Source organism: Ahaetulla prasina, chromosome 18, assembly GCF_028640845.1.
Source record: "Ahaetulla prasina isolate Xishuangbanna chromosome 18, ASM2864084v1, whole genome shotgun sequence".
In the NCBI taxonomy this organism is placed as follows: domain Eukaryota; kingdom Metazoa; phylum Chordata; class Lepidosauria; order Squamata; family Colubridae; genus Ahaetulla; species Ahaetulla prasina.
Window position 1 is genome coordinate 10199144 of NC_080556.1, and position 27767 is coordinate 10226910.

The following is a 27767-nucleotide window of genomic DNA, read 5'->3' on the forward strand; positions in this document are numbered from 1 at the left end:
ATCTAGATCAAGGCAAATCAATAGATGCAATCTACATAGACTTCTGCAAAGCTTTTGACTCAGTAGTACACGATAAACTTCTCCTTAAACTAACATCCTATGGCATCTCAGGACCCCTCCACAAATGGATATCTGCTTTTCTGTCTAACAGACAACAAGTGGTCAAAATTGGCAATGCTTTATCAAATCCTGTTCCTGTCAAGAGTGGCGTTCCTCAAGGCAGCGTCCTTGGACCAACACTCTTTATTCTATACATTAATGATCTTTGTGACCATATCTCAAGTAATTGTGTTCTCTTTGCTGACGATGTCAAACTATTTAACACCACAGACAACACTTCTATCATTCAAAACGACCTTGACCATCTAACCGCTTGGTCTAAAATTGGCAGCTCAAATTTCAACCAGCAAATGCTCAGTCTTACATATAGGAAAAAGAACTCTAAAACTAAGTACATACTAGATGGACATTACCTTACAGACGACCCCATCCCGTTAAAGACCTTGGAGTTTTCATGTCAAATGATCTAAGTGCCAAAGCCCACTGCAACTACATAGCAAAAAAGCTCTAAGAGTTGTAAACCTAATTTTATGTAGCTTCTTTTCCAAAAACACCACACTACTAACCAGAGCATATAAAACATTTGCTAGACCAATTCTAGAATACAGCTCACCTGTTTGGAACCCTCACCACATCTCTGACATCAATACAATTGAACGTGTCCAGAAATATTTTACAAGAAGAGTTCTCCATTCCTCTGAAAACAACAAAATACCTTATCCCACCAGACTTGAAATCCTAGGCTTAGAAAACTTGGAACTCCGTCGCCTTCGACAAGACCTAAGTTTAGCTCACAGAATCATCTATTGTAATGTCCTTCCTGTCAAAGACTACTTCAGCTTTAATTGCAATAATACAAGGGCAACCAATAGATTTAAACTTAATGTAAACCGCTTTAATCTAGATTGCAGAAAATACGACTTCTGCAACAGAATCATCAGTGCTTGGAATACTTTACCTGACTCTGTGGTCTCTTCCCATAATCCTAACAGCTTTAACCAAAAACTTTCTACTATTGACCTCACCCCATTCCTAAGAGGACCATAAGGGGCGTGCATAAGCGCACAAACGTGCCTACCGTTCCTGTCCTATTGTTTTTCTTTTCTTCTTCCTATATATGTTTATATGTGTATATACTATATAATCTTTTTGTATGATGTTGTGACAAAATAAATAAATAAATAAATAAAAAAAAAAAAAAAATAAATAAAGCACAGCCAAGCTCCCACCCAATCAGTTCAAACCCCCACTAGCAGTTAAAAGGAAGAAACAGCTGCGATCACACATTGCTCCCAGAAGCACGAAGCTGAAGCCTGAAGATGACGAATGAGACTTCATCGAAACGTCGCCAAGACACTTCCAATTTTACACGGGAGAAAACCCGAACAACCAAAGACCTACATATATATATATATATATATATATATATATGTGTGTGTGTGTGTGTGTGTGTGTGTGTGTGTGTGTGTGTGTTTGTTTTCTGAGGTTTTCGCGGGTGTTTGTATGTAGGTCTTTGGTTATTCGGGTTTCCTCCTGCGTAAAATTGGAAGTGTCTTGGCAACGTTTCGACGAAGTCTCATTCGTCATCTTCAGGCTTCAGCTTCGTGCTTCTGGGAGCAATGTGTGAAGAAACAGCTGCAATCACACATTGCTCCCAGACACCAGCCTGAAGATGTTGAGTGAGACCTCGTCGAAACGTCGCCAAGATACTCTCAACCTTACACGGGAAAAGACCCGAAAATGCCAAGACTTACATACATACATACATACATACATACATACATACATACATACATACATATGAAGAACAACAAAGATGATTAGGGGACTGGAGGATAAAACATATGAAGAACGGTTGCAGGAACTGGGTATGTCTAGTTTAACAAAAAGAAGGACTAGGGGAGACATGATAGCTGTGTTCCAATATTTGAAGGGCTGCCACAAAGAAGAGGGAGTCGGGCTGTTCTCCAAAGCACCTGAGGGTAGAACAAGAAGCAATGGGTGGAAACTAATCAAGGAGAGAAGCAACTTAGAACTAAGGAGAAATTTCCTGACAGTTAGAACAATCAATAAGTGGAACGACTTGCCATCAGAAGTTGTGAATGCTCCAACACTGGAAATTTTTAAGAAAATGTTGGATAACCATCTGACTGAGATGGTGTAGGGTTTCCTGCCTGGGCAGGGGGTTGGTTATTCGGGTTTTCTCCCGCGTAAAATTGGAAGTGTCTGGGTGACGTTTTGACGAAGTCCCATTTGTCATCTTCAGGCTGGGTGTTTACAGCTTCATGCTTCTAGGAGAAATGTGATTTTACAACCCTTTTTTTCCCTCCATTGTTGTTAAATGAATCACTGCAGTCATTAAGTGAATCATGCCGTCATTCAGCGATTCAGGCTTGCCCTATGTTTGTTGGAAAGCTGCCTGGGAAGGCCGCAAACGGCAATATCCTGACCTCTGCAACCAGAATAGAATAGAATAGAATAAAATTTTATTGGCCAAGTGTGATTGGACACACAAGGAATTTGTCTTGGTGCATATGCTCTCAGTGTACAATATTACAAAACTATTGTAAATACATGCCAGTTTCCACGTTGCAACGGTCGTAACTGCGAGGACCGGTCACAAGTCATTTCTTTCAGGGTTCAACTTAGAACAGTCACTAAACAGATGGTGATAAGTCAAGGACTATCCGTACGGTATAGACTCTGTATTGCTTGCTTATTGTACCCTCATGAGCGACTTTTCCGATTTATTGAGTCATGAAGGATTTCTCGTAATGTAATCGAGTTGCAATGTAATGTAAAGTAAGGTGCCTGTTGCTAAAGAAGTTTCATTGGAAAAGCACCCGTGCCCCTCATTTCGAAGGAAAAACAGGCTTAATCAGGAACATCAACACTTCCTCTTGTGCGGTGCCGATGAAAATCACTGAAACGCAACAGGCTGCAAAGCGATCGTCTTGGACAACTGAGCCGGAGACAATTTCACAATGCACATTTTTATTTTCAAGAATTTGGCATTCCTGGCTGAGATAACGATCCCATCTCAAGCCAAACAATCAGAGTTTCCCATCCTTCTCTTGGGTTCCCCCACCCCTTTTTTGTGAGATTCTCACCCGATTTTTGTAGCTGGTCCTGCATGTTGCTCTACTTTTAGCCTCTAAATCAGCGGTTCTCAACCTGTGGGTCGGGACCCCGTTGGGGGTCGAATGACGATTTGCCAGGGGTCGCCTAAGACGATCGGAAATATGGGAAGTATACTTGCGAGTCGAAGAATCGCGCTCCAATGGTTGACTCCATAAACCAGCTGCAGGCTCTTCAAATCGCTAGCCGAATTCGGCTTCAGGCGCAATGAATTAAAAAAGAGAGAGAAATCTTTGCTCTGATGTCTCCCTCTCAAGCCAGCTGCAATCACTCCCAATCGCTAGCCTAATCTGGCTTCAGGCGCCATAAACTTAATAGGGGAGGAGTCTCCGCTTTAATGCCTCCGTCCTCAAGGCAATCGCAAGCTGTTCAGATCTCTAGCCAATACGGCTTCAGGCGCAATAAATTCAAAACGAAAATAATTTTACGGTTGGGGTCGCCACATCATGGGGATTTGTATTAAAGGGGTCGCAGCACTATAAAGGTTGAGAACCACTGCTCTAAATCTATCTATGCTAGTAGTGGACAGAGAATCATCCCAGTCCCATATGCAGATTCTGCCAAGTAATCAGACTTTGGGCTGGATTTGTATCTGTTTGGAACTCGGAGTTAGCCACTTGAAGCCACGGACGCTTGCAAGATTTTCAAATGCCTCTTTCCTCCCCCCCGCCCCCAAAATTGGAAAGTCAATTTGGGTCAACCCTCATACAACGAATAAATATTTTTTGCTTCTTACACAGACAGCAGTTCCTTGTGGTTTTATCCAGGAGCTCCTGGTTGATCGCTTTTGAATAATTCCCACTGAAAATGTAAATATATTTGGCTTTTCCAGGTAATTTTCTTCTCCTCTCACTGGTTTCAGCAGAAACAGCGTTTTTTCCAGAAAGCCAGACAATTCTATCTAATGTGCTGTCTTGCATGGTTAGTTGTTACTGCTTTTGTGTATTCAAAGACCCCAAACTGAAACAAATTTCGGGAAGGTGTTGAGAAATTATCTCTGGGAAAGGTTTTCCTTCTCCTCCCTACCAAACTCAGAGACAAAGGCCTCAAGAAAATAAAGCCTGAGATAATTTATGGGCAGTTTTTTTTTCATAGAAGCATATTCCACCAACGAAAGGAAAAAGGTTCCCGCAGGACGTTGGTGCCACAATGGACTTCTCCCGACAAGACATGGTAGGAGAAAAAGTCATCGATGAACATGCAGGAGAGGCCCAGTGGCTCCAGGAGGGAGCGGACCTTCACTTCTAAGCAACACTGGCCGTGGATGATGGGTCCATACGGCTTGGGAATGCCCAGGTGTTCCCCTAAGACGAGCATATTTACCTGCGGAGAAGAAGACAAAGAATTGAGTTGACTTCTCAACCATCTCTTTTGTCCAACCAGAATAACAGCGTTGGGAGGGACCTTGGAGGCCTTCTAGTCCAACCCCCTGCCCAGGCAGGAAACCCTACACCACTTCAGACAAATGGTTATCCAACATTTTCTTAAAAACCTCCAGTGTTGGAGCATTCACAACTTCTGCAGGCAAGTTGTTCCACAGGAAATTTCTCCTTATTTCGAAGTTGCTTCTCTCCTTGGTTAGTTTCCACCCATTGCTTCTTGTCCTGCCTTCAGGTGCTTTGGAGAATTGTTTGACTCCCTCTTTTTTGTGGCAGCCCCTGAGATATTGTAACGCTGCTATCATGTCTCCCCTAGTCCTTCTTTTCATTAAACTAGGCATACCCATTTCCTGCAACCGTTCTTCATATGTTTTAGCCTCCAGTCCCCTAATCATCTTTGTTGCTCTTCTCAGCGCTGTTTCCAGAATCTCAACATCCTTTTTATACTGTGGCGACCAAAACTGGATGCAATATTCCAACTATGGTCTTACCAAAGTATTATGAAGCATATTAACACTTCATGTGAACTTGATTCTATCCCTCTGTTAATGCAGCCTAGGATTGCGTTGGCTTTTTTGCCAGAGGCAGCGCACTGCTGGCTCATATTTAAATGACCGTTACATCAAAACATCCCTTCGTTCAGTTTTGGAAGGAGCCCTTTTTGCTCAGAATTGAGTAAAATGATTTCCATCCCATGTGGGTTTTTTTTCTCTGCTAAAGGGTTTAAAAGTCTAAGCTCCTCCTTTTTGAGTCAACAGGATTTAACCATTTTTCATGATTTGAAGCTACTGCTTGGAGTTACCAGTGCTGGTTGGCCAGCATCTTCATTTCATTCAAAACAAAACCCTTCCTTTTGGCCACTACTCTTTCAATGGAAAGACATTGAATGCAATCTTTAAAAACGAAGATAAGCAAACTAGGAAATTTTCCAATTTCTCCCTTTTGCTGATGGAAAGCATGGTAGATTATCCAAAAGAAGGTGGCTGCTGTTGTTGTTTTTAACGGAAACTGGACGTTCCTGTTTTTCTTTGAAGACGGTTCGCTTCTCATCCAAGAAGCTTCTTCAGCTCAGAGCTGAAGAAGCTTCTTGGATGAGAAGCGAAACGTCTTCAAAGAAAAACAGGAATGTCCAGTTGCCTCTTGAAAAAGCACCTTCGGGACAACCATGGCCTGGATGACTGAGAATCCCCATAGATGTGATAGTTTATAAATCTATAAATAAAGATTATAAATAATTTGGTTCTGCAACCCAGCAAGACAGACACGGACTTCAGAGGATAATTAGAACTGCAGAAAAAAACAATTGCTACCAACCTGCCTTCCATTGAGGACCTGTATACTGCACAAGTCAAGAAGAGGGCCGTGAAAATATTTACAGACCCCTCGCATCCAGGACATAAACTGTTTCAACTCCTACCCTCAAAACGACGCTATAGAGCACTGCACACCAGAACAACTAGACACAAGAACAGTTTTTCCCCGAACGCCATCACTCTGCTAAACAAATAATTCCATCAACACTGTCAGACTATTTACTAAATCTGCACTACTATTAATCTTCTCATTGTTCCCATCACCCATCTCTTTCCACTTATGACGGTATGACTGTAACTTTGTTGTTTGTATCCTTACAATTTATACTGATATTGATTGTTTCCTGATTGCTTATTTGTAGCCAATGACTATCATTAAGTGTTGTATCATTAAGTGCTAAATTTGTACCCTATGACTATCATTAAGTGTTGTAAGTGTTGTACCTTGATGAAAGCATCTTTTCTTTTATGTACACTGAGAGCATATGCACCAAGACAAATTCCTTGTGCATCCAATCACACTTGACCAATAAAAAATTCTATTCTATTCTATTCTATTCTATTCTATTTTATTCTATTCTATTCTATTCTATTCTCTGTTGTTCTCTCCAGGTGTTGTGACTCCAGCCCCCGAGCCTGTCCTCATGGAGGAGGATGACTTGGGGAGTGAGGAAGAGGAGTCAACAAGGCCTCCCTCTCCAGGTCCCTCCTTCCTGGCAATGCCTCAAGTGCCGGCGAAAGGCCAGGAAGAAGGCGTGTCAGAGCCCACACAGATAGAGGATGAGGAGGATCAATCCTGGATTGACCCCAGACAGCATCAGAAAGAGAGGCATGCGCAGCAGAGGAAGAGGTGTGGCAGGCCCAGGGAGTGCTGAGTTACTGAGCCACACCCCACAGGGGATAAAAGCGGGTAGGGTTGCCATCGGGCCCTTGTGACGGACAAAAGCTACTAAGTGTGAACTGCATCATGTGAGCTTCAGACAGTTTTTGGATTTTAAGGCTTGGATTTTCGTGTGTAACTCTTGACCATTCTTTAGACTCCTGGTTGCTCTGGCAATGGACTGTAAACATGCTGACTCTTGATAAGAAACTTGGCTGGCACTTGGAGAGCAGCTGCCAGAACTTTCCTCTGCCAAAGGAAACCAGGCCAACTTGTAAATAAATTGCTGGCAGACATTCTTCGGTGCTTGTGTTTTCTTAGGTGAGGTGTGCGGGGGGGACGGGGGACAGAACACCAGGGAACCTTGGCATTGAAACCCAGCCTCAGGGGTTGGCTCTGCCCCGTAGGATGCTCAGAAGGGATGCTTGCTTTGGAAAGACCAATGGGAAGGAGGATGTTATGACTTGTCCTCCCTCCACTCCACAGCAAACTTTCTCAGCAATTCTGCATGAAGAGTAGGCAGGAAGCCATGGCAAACAAGGAATTATAGTTTTGCTGATACTAGGTGAAATGGATGAATTTGTTTAGATGTTGTGACGCGTCCTCCCTCCTCTCCTCAGCCGGGCCCCTCCCATCTCCAACAGGGCCTTTTATCAGACTCCGAGTCTGATAATGAAGATGAACGGCCTGTCATGCCTCCAGCCCTGGCCCCAGGCCCGGAGAGGATTCCAGGAGTGAAAGGAGTAGCCCAATAAACCTCACTCATACAGCGTGTGTTCCTTTGGCTCAGCCGTCAGAACAGGACATCAGCCAGGTATTGGAATTGCTCGGGCCTATTCCTCCTGACCCCTCCCTTTCCCAGAAGCTGTCAGCAGATCCAGCTGAAGACAATTCAGCGTGGGAGGACCCTCGCTTCCGGAGATCTGAGAGGTGACGCCAGCAGAAGGAAAGGAGGGGCAGGCCTGGATAAATGCTGAGTCATGGAGCCACACCCCACAGCCTATATAAAGGACCTGCTTTTGGCATTCCAATCTTGAGTCAAGCGAAGTCTTATCGCGTTTGCTGATACCGGACCCTATCGCTGAAGTCATAACTTGGATTCCTGTCTGCCCTGAGAAACCTCGGAGGAGCTTGACAAGCTGCAGAGACTTCATTGCCAAATTGGTTCCGGACTTCCTTGACTCATTCGTCGGAGTGGGGGATGGGACAGGACAGAGGGTCTCTCACCATGTCTGGGAACAGGGCTGTGGCAGTGGACCCTTCGAGGGTGAAAAGCTGGGGGATATCAACGATGTCTCGTTCGGTCAGTCCGAGTTCCCGCTTTAAAATACTCCGGTTCCAATCAATGCAACTCTGCAAAGAGGTACAGAAGGACAAGCGTGTGTGATGCAGGTGGGTTCCCATCCGATTAAAGTAGAGGTCTCCAAGCTTGGCAACTTTTAAGACTGGCAGACTTCTACTCCCAGAATGATTCCCCAGCCAGCAGAGGAATTCTGGGAGTGGAAGTCCGGCAGTCTTAAAAAGTTGCCAAGTTTGGAGACTCCTGTGTTAAAGCTTTAATTCGTATCACCTGTCCTGAAGGCATTTTATACAAAAAGAGGTGTGGTGGGACATATTATAGAAAGGGACACACGTAGGCTTAAAAAATACTTGCAGTTGTTAATTTTTTATTTTTTATTTTGTTTACATTTATACCCCGCCCTTCTCCGAAGACTCAGGGCGGCTTACAGTGTATAAGGCAATAGTCTCATTCTATTTGTATATTTTTACAAAGTCAACTTATTGCCCCCCCAACAATCTGGGTCCTCATTTTACCTACCTTATAAAGGATGGAAGGCTGAGTCAACCTTGGGCCGGGCTCGAACCTGCAGTAATTGCAGGCTACTGTGTTCTTAATAACAGGCTTTTACCAGCGTGAGCTAAACCGGCCCAAGCTAAACCGGCCCAAAATTTAAGGAGAGGTTTTAATATTTCTAAAACAAAACAGTAGTTCTTTAGTCAGTTGGAGACACCAAGGAGGTAGTATAAAGTATGTGATATTTCAAAAATTAATATGCCACTTTTCTGTCGGATGCAGGGTTTTCTAAACCAAACAAAATATACTTTTTTCTACTTCTTAGGAAATAAGAACATGGGATTTGAAAACAGGCAGCTGATAACTCCCTCTTACAATTATTTGACAGATGTCATCCTTAGATCCAAAAAGAGGATATGACATTAGTCAAGGAAGGAAATTACTAAGGGTGGTCTAGACAAAATCTTAGAAGTTGGCTGTTGCAAATTAGCTTCTTAGAAGTGTTGCACCCAAAGATTCTGGGTTCATTTTCACACCTCTAAATCCTTGGTAAACGGTTTCTGAATGGTGTGGAATTAATTACGCAATGGAGAACTTCTGCCTTTTGCTGGGAACCAGCTTTATTTTTATTTTATTTTTTTAATGTGTGTTTCAGAAGTCTGTAAAGGAGAAAAACACACCTGAATGCCACACTTTTCTTACTGTTTTACCTGGACATATTTGCTGTCTTGGCGCAAATTTCTGTCCATCAGGATCTCATCGAGGGTAATTTTCCCCACCCTCCTCAGACCTGGGGAAAAAATTAAAGATTTATACATCAGGCTTTAAGAGTTGTAAACTTAATCTTGCGTAGCTTCTTCTCCAGAAACACTACACTAATAACCAGAGCATATAAAACATTTGCTAGACCAATTCTTGAATATAGCTCGCCTGTCTGGAACCCATACCACATTTCAGACATCAATACAATTGAACGTGTCCAGAAATATTTTACAAGAAGAGTTCTCCACTCCTCTGAATACAACAAAATACCTTATGCTATCAGACTTGAAATCCTGGGATTAGAAAACTCAGAACTCCGCCGCCTTCGACATGACCTGAGTTTAACTCATAGAATCATCTGTTACAACGTCCTTCCTGTCGAAGACTACTTCAGCTTCAATCGCAACAATACACGAGCACACAATAGATTTAAGCTTAATGTGAACCGCTCCAATCTTGATTGCAGAAAATATGACTTCAGTAACAGAGTTGTTAATGCCTGGAATACACTACCTGACTCTGTGGTCTCTTCCCAAAATCCCCAAAGCTTTAACCAAAAACTATCTACTATTGACCTCACCCCATTCCTAAGAGGTCTGTAAGGGGCGTGCATAAGAGCACCAGCGTGCCTACCATTCCTGTCCTAATGTTCATTATATCCAATTAATATAGTTATTACATACTTATGCTTATATATATGCTTATATATTGTATAGTTATTTCATGCTTATGCTTAGATATACTGTGTGACAAAATAAATAAATAAATAAAAATAAATAAATAATGGTAGGAGGTCTCCCATGGAATCAGCTGGGAAGGATAACCTTAGAGCTCACCTTCAAACAGGGCAGCCTTTCCATAACCTTCTCTTTGCTTCTCTTCAAACAGCTTCAAGCAAGCGAGGGGACTGGCCAGAAGCAGCCGGAAACCCTGCATGGAGACACACACACACAAACACACACACCCAGGAGGGTAAGAACCCGAGTTAAATTTTATTCCCACAGTATAACTGAATGCAGGATGTTTGGTATGGTTTGCTTCAGTGGTGAAATTTAAAATTTTTTACTACCGGTTCCGTTGGGGTGGCTTGGTGGGCGTGGCGGGGCTTAGTGGGTGGGGCTTGGTGGGCTTGGTGGGGCTTGGTGGGTGGGGCTTGGTAGGCGTGGTGGGGCGTGGTGGGTGGGGCTTGGTGGGCGTGGCGGGGCTTGGTGGGTGGGACTTGGTGGGTGTGGCGGGGCTTGGTGGGTGGGGCTTGGTGGGCGTGGCGGGGCTTGGTGGGCGTGGCGGGGCTTGGTGGGCGTGGCTTGGTGGATGCGGCAGGGGAAGGATACTGTAAAATCTCCATTCCCACCCCACTCCTGGGGGAAAGGATATTGCAAAATCTCCATTCCCATCCCACTCCAGGGGAAGGATACTGCAAGATCCCCATTTCCTCCCCATTCCTAGGGGAAGGATATTGCAAAATCTCCATTCCCACCCCACCCTGGGGCCAGCCAGAGGTGGCCTTTGCCGGTTCTCCAAACTACTCAAAATTTCCGCTACCGGTTCTTTCGAACCTGTCGGAACTTGCTGGATTTCATCCCAGGTCCTAAATTGTGGGTTGTTGTTTTTCAGCGCTCATGTAACTTTAAACAATCTAATTTAATTTAAATTTTAATTTTAATTTAATTTAATTTAAACCAACTGTTTTAAGTAGCAGATTACCTGCCTAGACAGACTAATTGTATTATTTTATGGAGAAGGAAGATATTATAAAAGAAAAGTTCACACGGGATTATGCAAATGGCCCAGAGAGCAACCGGGGATACCTTTGCAGTCAAATCAACTTTTGTAATCAATAGATTACAATAAGCAATAGCACTTAGACTTCAATACTGCTTCACAGTGCTTTTACAGCCCTCTCTAAGCAGTTTACAGAGTCAGCCTCTTGCCTCCAACAATCTGGGTCCTCATTTTGCCAACCTCGGAAGGATGGAAGGCTGAGTCAACCTTGAGCCGGTCAGGATCAAACTGATGGCAGTGGGCAGAGTTAGCCAACAATACTGCATTGTAACCACTGCACCACCCCGGCCAGGTGTGGGTTCTACTTACCTTTACCACCGGTTTGCAACAAGGCCACACATGCGCCCTCACTTCACTCACACACACGCTTCCTGATGACGTCCGGGTCAGTGGGCGGAGCCTCCTGCCGGTTTTACTACCGGTTCTTGCGAACCGGTCCGAACCGAGAACAACCGACCACTGACCCTGGCTCATATATGGCTATGCAGGTGAATGCAAGCTTAATTGGGAAAGGGAATTATAGAACATAGAATAATTGGCTTGGAAGGGAGGTCTTCTATCTAGTCCAAGAGTCGGCAACCTTAAACACTCAAAGGCCACAAAAGTCCTAACCCAGAAGCCCCCGTTCAATTGTGGAGCTGACCGGAAGTCCGGTTCCCCCACTGAGTCTCCTCCTAGCACGGCGTCCTTTTTCCTCTGCCGACCGGAAGTCTGGTTCCCCCACCATAGAGTCTCCTCCTAGCACAGCGTCCTTTTTCCTCTGCCGACCGGAAGTCTGGTTCCCCCCACCATAGAGCCTCCTCCTAGCACGGCGTCCTTTTTCCTCCGCCGACCGGAAGTCTGGTTCCCCCCACCATAGAGCCTCCTCCTAGCGCGGCGTCCTTTTTCTCTACCTGTCCTAACCGAAAGCCCTATAAATTGTGGAGCCGACCAGCAACAGGGAGCCACAGCAGAGGGATGAAAGAGCCACATGCGGCTCCAGAGCCACAGATTGCTGATCTAATCCAACCTTCTGCCCAATTCCCCCACCAATCCATACCTTCTTGCCCGGAGCCGGAACAAAGCTCAAGAATTCATCCACGTGACCCACTGTCAGCCAATCCGAATAAAGCTCTACAGGAGCTTGAACTTTCTGAGCGTACAGAAAATCTCTGACAATTTTCGTCATTTTCCTGTTGCCGGATCTAAGCGTTGGATAAAGAGAGAAGCGTGAAATGCAGAAGCTCCAGAACAAATCTGATTTCCTACGTGTCAAGGAGGACCTGTCTTGCGGATGTCTCTTTTACAGCTTATAGAAAGAAAAAAAATATATCCAGGTTTATGTCTCCTCCGGCTCTACGTTATTGATGGGGTAAATAGAAGATTTAGGTCAGGGCTTCCCAATCTTGGCCACTAAATGAGAAGAGCGAGCTCATTGGAGAAGACCCTAGTGTTTGGAATGACGGACTGCAAATTGAGAAGAGGACAGCCAAAGATGAGATGGTTAGATACAGTCGTTGACGCAATGAACGTGATTTTAGGCAAATTCCCGGAGAAGGTAGAGGACACTGGGGTGCCTTGGCATGCTGTTTCGTGGAGTTCTGAAGAATCAGACACAACTGTTGTCAGATACAACAACCTTTGCTAGACCAATTCTTGAATACAGCTCGCCTATCTGGAACCCATACCACATTTCTGACATCAATACAATTGAACGTGTCCAGAAATACTTTACAAGAAGAGTTCTCCACTCCTCTGAATTCAACAAAATACCTTATGCCACCAGACTTGAAATCCTGGGTTTAGAAAACTTAGAACTCCGCCGCCTTCGACGTGACCTGAGTTTAACTCATAGAATCATCCATTACAATGTCCTTCCTGTCGAAGACTACTTCAGCTTCAATTGCAACAATACACGAGCACACAATAGATTTAAGCTTAATGTTAACCGCTCTAATCTTGATTGCAGAAAATATGACTTCAGTAACAGAGTTGTTAATGCCTGCAATACACTACCTGACTCTGTGGTCTCTTCCCCAAATCCCCAAAGCTTTAACCAAAAACTGTCTACTATTGACCTCACCCCTTTCCTAAGAGGTCTGTAAGGGGCGCGCATAAGAGCACAAACGTGCCTACCGTTCCTGTCCTATTGTTTCCTTTCATTATAATCCAATTACTATAGTCATTACATACTTAGGGTTATATATATATATATGCTTATAGATTGTATAGTTATTTCATGCTTATGCTTATATATACTGTTGTGACAAAATAAATAAATAAATAAATAAATAAATAAATAAATAAATAAATAAATAAATAAATAAACTTAGCAACCGAACAACACAAAGCTAGATCATAAATGCTCATGGGTCTTCCTCTGGCTCTCCAGCCTGGCGTACCTTGGGCCACCAAATGACTTGGTTACAAGAAAACCAAGATTTATTTCCTGAATGTCATAACGTTGGCCGTCTCCCAACCAACCGCCCTCGACAACTCCGTGAAAAGAAGCAGGAAGCCAGGGTTAATGACCCCTCCGCTCATTGCAGTCGCCAAACAAGGTTCGAGCAGAAAGGCACCCCTTGCTTGGCTGGGGAATTCTGGGAGTTGAAGTCTTAACCAGTGGTGAAATGTAAAATTTGTTACTACTGGTTCTATGGATGTGGCTTGGTGGGGGGGGGAGTAATGTGGCTGGGTGGGCGTGGTCAACTTTATTTTTTTTTTACTTTTAAAAGCATTTTTTCTACAACCTCTTCGGCCGAAGAGGTTGTTAAAAAATGCTTTTGAAAGGCTCTGGCGATCCCAGCCGAGTTGCCTGATCGTCAGAGGCTTTTCTTTTTTTTTAAAAGCATTTTTTTTTGCCTTTAAAAGAAAAAAAAAGTCTCTGATGATCAGACAACTCATCTGGGATCACCAGAGCCTTTTAAAAGCATTCGGCCAAAGAGTTTGTAGAAACAAATGCTTTTATAAGATTCTGACGATTCCGGCTGAGCCGTGTGATCATCAGAGGCCTTTTTTATTATTATTTTTAAAAGCATATTTTCGGCCGACTTCCTTACCCAGGGAAGCTGCTGCCTATGAGGATCCTCCCCAAGGAGTAGTTTCTTCCCTTAACCGAGACGGGTGGGCTGACGTCCAGGTTACCAAAAGAATCCAGACTGGATACTCTCCCGTTCTTGGGTTCCCGAGTGACGTACCCAAAATCAGGGCCCTTGATGACAGTAAAGAAAAAGACGATAAGAACACTGTAAAAGCAATTTCTGCCTACTTGAAAGACTGTACACAAGAAAAATATATTTTGGAATGGAGAAAGTGGATTGATTATATTCAAAATAAGTATCAGATTAAAAAATATCAATTAGTTTTTGAGTGAAGTTAGGAATTGCTATGTATTAGAGTTTAAGAAAGAAGGGAATTGATAGTGTGATGGTGTGAAATGGAATATGTTTTATGTTATATTTTAGATTATGTTTGTTAGTTACAATACCCTGTATTCTGTTCTGGGAAGTCTCGGGGGGGGGGGGGGGAGGAGGGGAAGATTATAAATTGATTGATTGCCATTGTACAGGAATAATGGTAGAATTAAACAAGTTGGAATGGTGTAAAGTCGGGACTGCTCGGTAACCACTCCCGAAGGGAAAGGGTAAGGAAAGAGGAGTAAAGAAGGAAGAAAGTAGGTAGGCAGGTAGGTAGGTAGGAAAGAAGGGAGGGAGAAGAAAGGATAGGAGGAGAAGGAGGAGGAGAAGATAGAGGGTTAGAAAGGATGGTAGTGAGAAGTGGGAAAGAGGCGGGGAAGTAGGAAAGCGAGGAGAAGGATGGTGGGGAAAGTCGAAGAAGGATGAGAAGGGTAGAAAGGATTAAGGGAGGGAGTGGCGGTCGTGCAGCCCTGATTGAGTATAATTTGAGTATAGGATCGATTGTTGGATAAGTGATTGTATTGTACACTGGTCAAATTGTGGGAATTATTATGGAAAATAAAAAATTTTGCCCTGGAAAAAAAGAACACTATAAAAGCCTTGAAATGATGATTCTTTTTTTCAAGAAAATAATACATACAAACATACAAACATACATACAAGACCCACTGAAGAATCTTCTATCCCTTAGAAGCCGAACCATGTTATTTATGGTGCAAAATTTCTCGGAGGACCGTTCCACATTTTTGGTGAAACAGTATAACTTTATTGCGGTTCAGATTCCTTCTGAAAGGCTGCAAGCCAATCCTTATCCTGTTGTTGTGGTCCGTCATCAACCTACGGTACTGGTGGCGGAATCGGACAGTGATGAGGCGGAGGCGAGGCCAGGGCCATCGAGAAATGGGGTGCAGACTCCAGAGCCTCCAGAGGCCGAGAGTAGCGAGGAGGAGGAGGAGGAGGAACTGGAAGAGCCTGTCCCTAATGCCTGAAAGAAGAGCTGCCAAGAGGTAGGAGCACCTCAAGCAGAGAGGTCACCTCGGGGGTAGGGCCAAGAGATAATTGGCCCCTCCCAGAAGGTTTAAAAGAAGACCGGCATCGGTGTCTCAGTTTGCCAGAAAACAACGTTGGAGCTGCGCTCGTCCCATTCTCTGCTCTGGATGTTTCTCTGAGAAGACCTTGGCAGCTCTCCTGTTGTGTCTGCGCTGCCCGAGCTGGGCCCCCTGCCAGAAAGTGACTCAGAAAGTGAGGGGGAAGGGCCATCAGGACTTACCTCAGGAGCACCGGCTTCCCTGGCTCAGCCCCAGGAGCCAGAGGCAGGCCAGGTGGAGGAGATAACGAGGCCTCCGTCCCCTGACTCTTCCCCCCCCCCAGGCCATGCCTCCAGACCCAGCTGATGGCAATCAGGCCTGGCTGGACCCTAGGTTTTGTAAGCAGGAGAGACGGGAACAACAGAAGCAGGGTTGGGGCAGGCCTGCTGAGTCATGGAGCCACACCCCACAGGATATAAAAGCAGCAAAGGCTGCTATACCACTTCGTGGCAAGCAAATCAACTGCTTAACTAGAGCTGAAGTACTGTTTGTTCCTGGTTGACTCAGGAACAAAGCAAGAGAGATAACAGAGACACTTGGCAGATGCTCGCTAGTTTGCTGCCAGAAGCTGATAGTTGCCGGCTAATTAAGTCATTGCTTGGACTGAGGCGAGGGGGACAGAACTTCTCCATTCTCTGCTCGAGATGCTTATCTGCAAGGGACTTTGGCAATTATCTAACTTGGACCAGGTTGGAGATAATGACAGACTGTTTTGTGTGAGAAGCCTTTGCTTACTTTTGAGTTTCACGGACACTGGGAATGGGTCAATTCCCAGCTGCTTGAATAAAGTTTATTTTCATTCAGGACTGCGTTTGTTGCTACCTGCTCGGGTCCTCTTAGTTCCTCTAAGAAGCGTCCCTTCTTAGACCGGGATGCCCTATGCACGGTCACTTATGCTCTTGTCACCTCCCGTCTGGACTACTGTAACGCTCTCTACATGGGGCTTCCCTTGAAGAGCACCCGGAGGCTTCAGCTGGTCCAGAATGCAGCCGCGCGGGTGATAGAGGGAGCAAGTCGAGGCTCCCATATAACACCACTCCTGCGTAGGCTGCACTGGCTTCCGGTGATCTTCCGGGTGCAATTCAAGGTATTGGTTATCACCTTTAAAGCGCTTCATGGCACGGGACCTGGTTATTTACGGGACCGCCTACTGCAACCGACGGCCTCCCAGCGACCAGTGCACTCCCACAGAGTGGGCCTCCTTGGGGTACCGTCGGCTAGAAAATGTCGGCTGGTGACCCCCAGGGGAAGGGCCTTCTCTGTGGAGGCTCCAACCCTCTGGAACGAATTACCACCTGGTATTCGCCAACTCCCCAATCTCCGGACTTTCCGACGCGAGCTGAAAACATGGTTGTTTCATCGTGCAGGACTGGCCTGATAGTTTTAATTGGGAATTTTAAACGGGTTTTGAGGGTAGAGATGGAGTGATGGTTAATGTACAGGGATTATTGAAGATGTATAAATATAATTAATGTAGGGTCGGGTCTGCCCAGTTACCATTTTAGAACGGTGGGGAGGGAGAAAAGAGGAGAAAGTAGGAAGTAGGAAAGAGGAGAAGAGGAGAAGAGGAAGGAAGAGGGGTAGAAGAGGGAGAAGGAAGGTGTAGGGTGGAGGGAGGAGATAAGAGAAGGAGAGGAAGATCTGGAAAGTAAAAGAAGGTAGAAGAGGGAAGAGTGTTAAAAAGGGGGGTGGTGACTGGGCAAGCCCGACTAATTGTATATAACTGTACATTGGATGAGCTGTTTGATATGATTGTAAAAATAAAACTTTTTTATGGAGAATTTTAAACGGGTTTTAAGGAGTAGCCTAAATTTTAAATATTTCATTTTAAATTATGTTAATGTTTGGATATTGTTTTTTTTTTTATATGGCTGTAAACCGCCCTGAGTCCTTCGGGAGAAGGGCGGTCTAGAAATTTAAATAAATAAATAAATAAATAAATCCAAGAAACGAAAAGTGGCCCCGTTTCTTCTCTATTGTTCTAAGGAGGGGGTGGATCTGAACTCCCTCGGCGGAGAAAGGCTGGGAGAAGCCGACTTACCAAAATCTTCTTGAAAGGGAATTCCTTCAGGCCCCGGTTCCTGGGAGAATCGAAGACGACGGGGAAGGATTGATGAGGAGCGTCTACGTAACCAAACTCCATCTCATCCTTTTTTGGGGGAAGAAAGACAGAAGAACAGAGTTGGAAGAGAGTTGCAGCTTGGTCCAGCTCCCAGATCAAGCAGGAGGATCCTATACCTATGATGGCGAACCTACGGCACGCTGCCCAGAGCATTTTCGGGCCTTCCAGTCCCACCGGAAGTTGGCAAATAGCCCGATTCTGGCATCTGTAGGACCTCCAGGGGGGGTGAGGAAGGCCATTTTTGCTCTCCCCAACTCCTAGAAAGGCTCTGGAGCCAGGTGAGAGAGAAAAATGGGCCTAGCAGACCATCACGTGCCAGGAGCAGGGAGAGCAGGGGGGTTCACGCACAGATGCGTAGGGGCGGGGCGCATAGAATTATAGGTGTGGGCACGCATGCGTGCGACCCCTTGCCCCCCTCCTCCTAGTATTCGCTGGCAAAAGGGTTAACCATCACTGCCCTAGACATTCCAGACAAATGGCAGTCTCTTCTTTTAAAAACTCCCGCGATGGAGAGCCCACAACTTCTGGAGACAAGCCGTTGTACTAATCGATTGATTGATTGGTTAATTAATTGATTTTCACTGATTAATTGCTGAAGAGATTTGGTCAGGGGGGAAATCAGTTTGCATCCCAAACTGGTGTACCTGAATCCAGCGGTCTCCCCTGTTTTCAACTTCGGGGCAAATGGTTAATTTGCAGTTGGCTTTCCTTGCCAGAAGTTTTATCGCCTCCAGGAATTTTCCGTTGGAGTGTATACCCTGCTCGATGCTAAACGAGAGAGAAGATGGCAACAGGAATTGCAACTGAGAAAGTTAGGTGATCAAGGAACAACGTAACGTAATAACAGAGTTGGAAGGGACCTTGGAGGTCTTCTAGTCCAACCCCCTGCCCAAGCAGGAAACGCTACACCATTTCAGACAAAAGGTTATCCAACATTTTCATAAAGATTTCCAGTGTTGGAGCATTTACAACTTCTGCAGGCAAGTTGTTCCACTTATTGATCGTTCTAACTGTCAGGAAATTTCTCTTTAGTTCTAAGTTGCTTCTCTCTTTAGATTAGTTTCCATCCATTGCTTCTTGTTCTACCCTCAGGTGCTTTGGAGAATAGCTTGACTCCCTCTTCTTTGTGGCAACCCCTGAGATATTGGAAGACTGGTATCATGTCTCCCCATGTCCTTCTTTTCATTAAACTAGACATACCCAGTTCCTACAACCGTTCTTCATATATTTTAGCCTCCAGTCCCCTAATCATCTTTGTTGCCCTTCTCTGCACTCTTTCTAGAGTCTCAACATCTTTTTTACATCGTGGCGACCAAAACTGGATGCAATATTCCAAGTGTGGCCTTACCAAGGCATTATAAAGTGGTATTAACATGTTGTTCCCTTAATTTAGGAGGCCTCCTTCATAACTGCCCAGTTAAATGTCTATCCTGTCCTGAGGAATTAACTCTAAATTTAGACTTATTTTGGTTAATGTAGTCTTGTTACGCCCGGGAAGGGCTACCTGCAGACGAAGATCTCCAGCGGTCTCTGGGTGTTGGGGGTCATGAGCCAAGGAGCGACATGGAAAACCACCATATCCGTAAAAACCGGAGTGGCTGGTGAGGTCTGGAAAGAGAGGGAAGAAAATGGATGACATTAGGACCATCGCCTTCCAGCAGTAACTTGGGTCTGCTTCCCAAAAATGGTCTGCAGGACAAAAAAAATGGTGGGTTTTTATCCAATGAGCCCACCGATGCTTTGATAGGAAACAATCAATCAAGCAATTAGAATCAACCAGAATAGAGTTGGAAGGGACTTTGGAGGTCTTCTAGTCCAGCCCCCGACTCAAGGGGGACACCCTATACCTATTTCAGACAGGTGGCTGTCCAATCGCTTCTTAAAAACCTCCAGTGTTGGAGCATTCACAACTTCTGCAGGCGTTCCACTCATTAATTGTTCTCACTCTTAGGAAATTTCTCCTTTGTTCTAAGTTGCTTCTCTCCTTGATGAGTTTCCACTCGTTGCTTCTTGTCCTGCCTTCAGGTGCTTTGGAGAATAGCTTGACTCCCTCTTCTTTGTGGCATCCCCTGAGATATTGGAAGACTGCTATCATGTCTCCCCTAGTCCTTCTTTTCATTAAACTAGACCTACCCAGTTCCAGCAACCGTTCATTGTATGTTTTAGCCTCCAGTCCCCTAATCCTCTTTGTTGCTCTTCTCTGCACTCTTTCTAGAGTCTCCACATCTTTTTTACATCGTGGCAACCAAAACTGAATGCAGTGTGGTCTTACTAAGGATTTATAAAGCAATACGAATGCTTCACAGAATTTGGATGCCAGGCCTCTGTTTATATTTCAAGGATTGTATTAGCTTTTTTTTTGCTGCTGTCGCAAACTGCTGGCTCATGTTTAAGGGATCGTCCAATAGGACTCCCAAGTTCTCCCTCACAGTGGCTTTGTTTGAGTCAGGTTTTGTCTTATCTTAAAGCCCAGCTGCTGTGGCCTAGAGGTGGAGCTCTTGCTTCGCAATCAGGAGATTGTGTGTTTGATCCTAGGTAGAGGCAGATGTAGGGTTTCCTGCTTGGGCAGTGGGTTGGACTAGATGACCTGCAAGGTCCCTTCCAACTCTGTTAATCTGTTATCTGTACTTGTACCTTTGTTTTTTTTTTAATGCCTAGGTGTAAAATCTTTCTTTTCTCCTCATTAAATTTCATCATGTTGGACCAGGCCCAGGGGTGAAATGCTCCCAGTTCGGACCGGATTGCCCGATCCGGTAGCAATGGCAGCAGGTGGTTCTAAGAACCAATAGCAAAAATCCCTCCCCGTCCCCCCACCCATGCCCAGCTGAGCTGCACGATCATCAGAGGTTTTTTTTTTAACTTTTAAAAGCATTTTTTCTTCGGCTGAAAAAATGCTTTTATTTTTATTTTTTTTCATAAAAAAGTTTTATTTTTACAATCATATCAAACAGCTCATCCAATGTACAGTTATATACAATTAGTCGGGCTTGCCCAGTCACCACCCCCCTTTTTAACACTCTTCCCTCTTCTACCTTCTTTTACTTTCCAGACCTTCCTCTCCTTCTCTTATCTACATCCTCTCCTCCCTCCACCCTACACCTTCCTTCTCCCTCTTCTACCCCTCTTCCTTCCTCTTCTCCTCTTTCCTACCTCCTACTCTCTCTTTTCTCCCTCCCCACCGTTCTAAAATGGTAACTGGGCAGACCCGACCCTACATTAATTATATTTATACATCTTCAATAATCCCTGTACATTAACCATCACTCCATCTCTACCCTCAACCCCCCAATTCCCCTCTCCCTTACCCCCCACCCCCCACCCCGACTTCCCAGAACAAAATGCAGGGTATCAAAACTAACAATCATAATCCAAAATAATTCCTAAATTATAATCTCTAGTCACTCCACACATAATCACACTCTCAATTCCCCTCTCCTTCAGAAATATATCTAATACAAAATATTTCCTAAATCTACTCATATGCTATTCGATATTTTTTTATCTGATACTTATTTTGAATATAATCAATCCACATTTTCCATTCTAAAATATATTTTTCTTGTGTATAGTCTTTCAAGTAAGCATTACTCGAAAAAATGCTTTTAAAAGTTAAAAAAAACATGCCTCTGATGATCGCGCGGCTCAGCTGGGATCGTCAGAGCCTTTTAAAAGCATTTTTTTTCTACAACCTCTTCGGCCGAAGAGGTTGTAGAAAAAATGCTTTTAAAAGTTTTTTTTAAAAAAGTTGGCCACGTCCACCCAATCACATTACCTCCCCGTCCCCACCAAGCCACGCTCACAGAACCGGTAGTAACAAATTTTACATTTCACCACTGACCGGGCCTATTGTGTGTTCAGGGTTGATGCATTGTTCAAGTCTGTCGAACCAGTGGTAAAATCTGAACCGGTGTACCACCGGTTTGCAGGCTGCGCACGTGTGCATGCGCAGTGTGTACCACGCACCAAATGCAAGGCATGTGCGGACATGGTGCAAGCCAAAAGGAGGCATGGGGTAAGTAGAACAGCGCGCAGTGGGGGGGTGATCAGCTGTGGCGCGCAATCTTTTTTTTTTACTTTTAAAAGCATTTTTTTTTCCACAACCTATTCGGCCGAATAGGTTGTAAAAAAAATGCTTTTAAAAGGTTAAAAAAAAGGCTCTGATGATTAGGCAACTCAGCCTTTTTTTTTTTTTTTTTTGCATTTATATCCTGCCCTTCTCCGAAGACTCAGGGCGGCTTACACTGTGTTAAGCAATAGTCTTCATCCTATTTGTATATTTATATACAAAGTCAACTTTTATTGCCCCCCAACAATCTGGGTCCTCATTTTACCTACCTTATAAAGGATGGAAGGCTGAGTCAACCTTGAGCCTGGTGGGGCTTGAACTTATTTATTTATTTATTTATTTATTTATTAAATTTGTATACCGCCCTTCTCCCGAAGGACTCAGGGCGGTTCACAGCCAAGTAAAATAGACAATATATAAATACAATTTAAAATACACTTAAAAAACTTATTAAAATTGGCCATAATTAAAATTTAAAACTAAAACCCATTTAAAAACCCATAAATTTAAAAACTAACAGGCCAGCGCAAATAAATAGGTAAGTTTTAAGCTCATGCGAAAGGTTCGGAGGTCCGGAAGTTGGCGAAGTCCTGGGGAGGTCATTCCAGAGGCGGAGCCCCACAGAAGGCCCTTCCTGGGCGTCGCCAGGCGACACTGTCGCACCGACGGCACCCTGAGAGTCCCTCTCTGTGAGGCGCGGGTCGGTGAGAGGTATTCGGTAGCAGCAGGCGGTCCCGTAAATAGCCCGGCCCTATGCCATGGGCGCTTTAAAGATGTTCACCAAAACCTTGAAGCGCACCCGGAAAGCCACAGGCAGCCAGTGCAGCCTGCGCAGGATAGGTGTCATTCGGGAGCCCCGAGGGGCTCCCTCTATCACCCGCGCAGCTGCATTCTGGACTAACTGTAGCCTCGGATGCCCCTCAAGGGAGCCCCATGTGAGAGCATTGCAGTAATCCAGGCGAGGCGTCACAGGCGTGGTGACCGTGCATAGGGCATCCCGGTCTAGAAAGGCGCAACTGGCGCACCAAGCGAACCTGGTGGAAAGCTCTCCTGGAGGCGGCCGTCAGGTGTTCATCAAAGACAGCCGTTCATCCAGGAGAACGCCCAAATTGCGCACCCTCTCCGCCGGGGCCAATGACTCGCTCCCGACAGTCAGCCGTGGACTCAGCTGACTGTGCGGGATGCCGGCATCCACAGCCACTCTGTCTTGGAGGATTGAGCTTGAGCCTGTTGCTCCCCATCCAGACCCGTCGGCTTCCAAACACCGGGACAGCACTTGATAGCTTCATTGGGGTGGCCGGTGTGGAAAATACAGCTGAGTGTCATCAGCGTACAGCTGGTACCTCACACGAAACCACTGATGATCTCACCCAGCGGCTTCATATAGATGTTGAACAGAAGGCGAGAGGATCGACCCCTGCGGCACCCACAAGTGAGGCGCGCGGGGTGACCTCTGCCCCGTCAACACCGTCTGCGACCGGTCGGAGAGATAGGAGGAGAACCACCGATAAACGGTGCCTCCCACTCCCAATCCCCCCAACCGGCGCAGCAGGATACCATGGTCGATGGTATCGAAAGCCGCTGAGAGGTCTAATAGGACCAGGGCAGAGGAACAACCCCTATCCCTGGCCCTCCAGAGATCATCCACCAACGCGACCAAAGCCGTCTCAGTGCTGTAACCGGGCCGGAAACCGGACTTGCAGTAATTGCAAGCAGCTGCTGTTAATAACAGACAGACTTAGTCTGCTGAGCCACCAGAGACCTTACCTTTTACCTTTTAAAAGCATTTTTTAAAAGAAGCGGCAAGCAGGCGACCGGGGGGGGGCGAGGGAAGAGCACCAGGGATTTTTGCTACCGGTATTCCAAACCATCCGCCTCCATCGCTACCGGATCGGGCAAACCGGTCCGAACCAGGAGCATTTCACCCTTGGGACAAACCCATATATTTGTGATTGACTGCTGCAAAACAATACCTTAACAAATCAACTAACAATGGCATGAAAAATAGGCTGGAAATATCTCACCAAGCCGTGTCTCAATCTAGCTGCTTTTTGAGCAGGACATATCAAGGGTTATATCCAAAACAGGCATCTAAGTTTTATGTTTGCCCCACTAAGCAGCTCTAGATCTTCCCTGAATTGTCTTCAGCTTCAAAGGAACTCTTTCCTGTTTTGGCTTATTGTTCTTTCGAAGGTTTATTAGTTTTCCCAGAGTGACAGCTGTCAAGGTGATCTAGTTGTGACAAATACGGGATGCCATATTTTACAATGGAAACAGGAAAGCAGCAGAGCGATAGAAGGCTAGAGAGTACCCATCTCGCACCCAAAACACAGAGAATAAAATGAAAGACCAAAATTAACAGGTTATATACCGTATTTTTCGGAATATAAGACGCACTTTAGTTTTTGGGGAGGAAAATAAGGAAAAAAGCTGACTGGCAGGTGGATCGGTCTCCCGGAATACCCCCAATCAGCTGTTCCCAGAGGTGAATTTCAGCAACAGGTTCCTTGGTTGTGAGCTCTGTGCCTGGCTTTTTTTTTTTTTTTTGGCTTTTTTTTTCTGCTTCTGAAAGCCTCCAAAACAGCTTCAGAAAAAAAGCCTCTGAAGCTCCGTTTGGAGCTTTTTTTTCCTGAAGCTCCATTTGGGCCTTTTTTTCCTAAGCTCCATTTGGGGCTTTTTTTCTGAATCTCCATTTGGGGCTTTTTTTCTAAGCTCCATTTGGGGCTTTTTTTCTAAGCTCCGTTTGGGGCTTTTTTTCTGAATCTCCGTTTGGGGCTTTTTTTCCTAAGCTCCATTTGGGGCTTTTTTTCTGAATCTCCGTTTGGGGCTTTTTTTCTAAGCTCCGTTTGGGGCTTTTTTTCTGAAGCTCTGTTTGGAGCTTTTTTTCCCTGAAGCTCCATTTGGGGCTTTTTTTCTGAATCTCCGTTTGGGGCTTTTTTTCTAAATCTCTGTTTGGGGCTTTTTTTCTGAATCTCCGTTTGGGGCTTTTTCTAAGTCTGCTTGGGGCTTTTTCAGCCTCTGAAACCTCCATTTGAGAAGCTGGGCGGGGCTACATTTGGAGTATAAGACGCACCCAGATTTTCACCCTCTTTTTTGGGGGGGAAAGGTGCATCTTATACACTGAAAAATACGGTATATATATATATATATAGATCATGGATTGCAATAAAGAATGAATACATTACCGAGCTAGTCTGCTCCAGCAAGGTGGCGTTCAAGGACACGAGGCCATTGAAGTCTCCGTCTGGGAACGCGAGGCCCTCCACATAAAAGGTCTGTTGTCCTCTTCCATCTGTAGGTTGCACGGTGTAGGATAGCTTGTCTGACCCCAGTATATTCTCGTAGTGGGAGACCGAGGTGTTTTCTGTTGAGGGAACAGCATCATATCCAGAGTGGTTTCCGTCCAATGGAAAAAGAAGTCAACAGGAATTGACAGCAACAGAGTCAGAAGGGACCTTGGAGGTCATCTAGTCCAACCCCCTGCTCACGCAGGAGACCTGTACTAGGGATTCGAACCACCGAATTGCCCAACCTTTCTGATCGACAAGCTCGGTGTCTTAGCCACTGAGCTACCTAGTCAACACAACAGTGATTGGTCTCATTTGAAACAATGACGAATCTGCATATAGACAAGAGGTCGAACGACTAGCCTTGTGGTGCAACCAAAACAATCTGGAACTGAACACACTCAAAACCGTAGAAATGGTGGTAGACTTTAGGAGAAACCCTTCCATACTTCCACCTCTCACAATACTTGACAACACAGTATCAACAGTAGAAACCTTCAAATTTCTGGGTTCTATCATATCGCAAGATCTCAAATGGACAGCTAACATCAAAAACATCATTAAAAAAGGACAACAAAGAATGTTCTTTCTGCGCCAACTCAGAAAGCTCAAACTGCCCAAGGAGCTGCTGATTCAGTTCTACAGAGGAATTATTGAGTCTGTCATTTGCACCTCTATAACTGTCTGGTTCGGTTCTGCAACCCAACAAGAAAAACACAGACTTCAGAGGATAATTAGAACTGCAGAAAAAATAATTGCTACCAACTTGCCTTCCATTGAGGACCTGTATACTGCACGAATCAAGAAGAGGGCCGTGAAAATATTTGCAGATCCCTCACATCCTGGACATAAACTGTTTCAACCCCTACCCTCAAAACGACGCTATAGAGCACTGCACACCAGAACAACTAGACACAAGAACAGTTTTTTCCCGAAGGCCATCACTCTGCTAAACAAATAATTCCCTCAACACTGTCAGACTATTTACTGAATCTGCACTACTATTAATCTTCTCATAGTTCCCATCACCAATCTCTTTCCACTTATGACTGTATGACTATAACTTGTTGCTGGCAATCCTTATGATTTATATTGATATATTGACCATCAATTGTGTTGTAAATGTTGTACCTTGATGAAGGTATCTTTTCTTTTATGTACACTGAGAGCATATGCACCGGGACAAATTCCTTGTGTGTCCAATCACACTTGGCCAATAAAATTCTATTCTATTCTATTCTATTCTAGTCAGGCATAAATAATAAAGTTGGGGCTTTTTTCTGAATCTCCGCTTGGGGCTTTTCCCTGAAGCTCCATTTGGGGCTTTTTTTCTGAATCTCCGTTTGGGGCTTTTTTTCTGAATCTCCGTTTGGGGCTTTTTTTCTGAATCTCCGTTTGGGGCTTTTTTTCTGAATCTCCGTTTGGGGCTTTTTTTCTGAATCTCCGTTTGGGGCTTTTTTTCTGAATCTCCGTTTGGGGCTTTTTTTCTAAGCTCCGTTTGGGGCTTTTTTTCTGAATCTCCATTTGGGGCTTTTTTTCTGAATCTCCGTTTGGGGCTTTTTTCAGCCTCTGAAACCTCCATTTGAGAAGCTGGGCGGGGCTACATTTGGAGTATAAGACGCACCCAGATTTTCACCCTCTTTTTTTGGGGGGGAAAGGTGCATCTTATATGCTGAAAAATACGGTATATATATATATAGATAGATCATGGATTGCAATAAAGAATGAATACATTACCGAGCTAGTCTGCTCCAGCAAGGTGGCGTTCAAGGACACGAGGCCATTGAAGTCTCCATCTGGGAACGCGAGGCCCTCCACATAAAAGGTGTGTTGTCCTCTTCCATCTGTAGGTTGCACGGTGTAGGATAGCTTGTCTGACCCCAGTATGTTCTCGTAGTGGGAGACCGAGGTGTTTTCTGTTGAGGGAACAGCATCATATCCAGAGTGGTTTCCATCCAATGGAAAAAGAAGTCAACAGGAATTGACAGCAACAGAGTCGGAAGGGACCTTGGAGGTCATCTAGTCCAACCCCCTGCTCACGCAGGAGACCTGTACTAGGGATTCGAACCACCGAATTGCCCGACCTTTCTGATCGACAAGCTCAGCGTCTTAGCCACTGAGCCACCTAGTCAGGCATAAATAATAATAAGCCCCGGAACCAACGTCTCTCGTCCAATTTGCAATAGAGGAAAAACTCCCAGCATGGAGATGGTTCCTGGATCTCCCGCAAATGCTGATAGTGGCATCTGGGTGACTTTCTTGGAGCCTGAAAACAAAGCCCGTTTTGGCCCGGTTGGTTTCTAGAAAGGAAAATATCTGGAAGGCTGAGGCTACAGAGAAAAAAGCAATGCCTGAGAGGTCCTGCAAGCTGCATGGACATTAAATCAAATTGTCTACGTTGATACGTACGAGATAGGCTTCTCCAACCAGATGCTACAAACTAGCCTCCACACAATTCCCGGGAAGCATGTTGCAAGCTCTTCCATTGTGTAGAACAGGGATCCCCAACCTTACGGGCCTCAGGGACCACTAAACTCATAATCTTAAATTCTGCGGACCACTAATATGATCTCCCAGTGACCGGCTGGGTGGGAGTGGCTAAGCGGTCATGGAACTGGGTGGGTGTGGTCATGTTGATGTCACTCACGTTGAGGGGCACCTCGCCAGCCTCTTCTCGCCCCTCCCCTCCCAGCCACTCCT

General features: G+C 45.0%; 1 protein-coding gene across 1 annotated transcript in view; it reads right to left on the bottom strand.

The window, feature by feature from the left end:
• Nucleotides 1-4287: 4287 nt before the first annotated feature.
• LOC131187222 (protein-arginine deiminase type-1-like) overlaps nt 4288-27767 on the bottom strand; it is a 36402-nt gene continuing 12922 nt past the window's right edge. Inside the window, exons 8-17 of the mRNA XM_058161462.1 lie at nt 26805-26983; nt 19219-19322; nt 18359-18482; nt 17634-17741; nt 14148-14299; nt 12149-12293; nt 10164-10257; nt 9276-9355; nt 7998-8123; nt 4288-4521 (exon numbers count right to left, since the gene is read on the bottom strand). Coding sequence (XP_058017445.1) covers nt 4288-4521; nt 7998-8123; nt 9276-9355; nt 10164-10257; nt 12149-12293; nt 14148-14299; nt 17634-17741; nt 18359-18482; nt 19219-19322; nt 26805-26983 — 1346 coding nt within the window. The remainder of the gene's footprint in view (nt 4522-7997; nt 8124-9275; nt 9356-10163; nt 10258-12148; nt 12294-14147; nt 14300-17633; nt 17742-18358; nt 18483-19218; nt 19323-26804; nt 26984-27767) is intronic.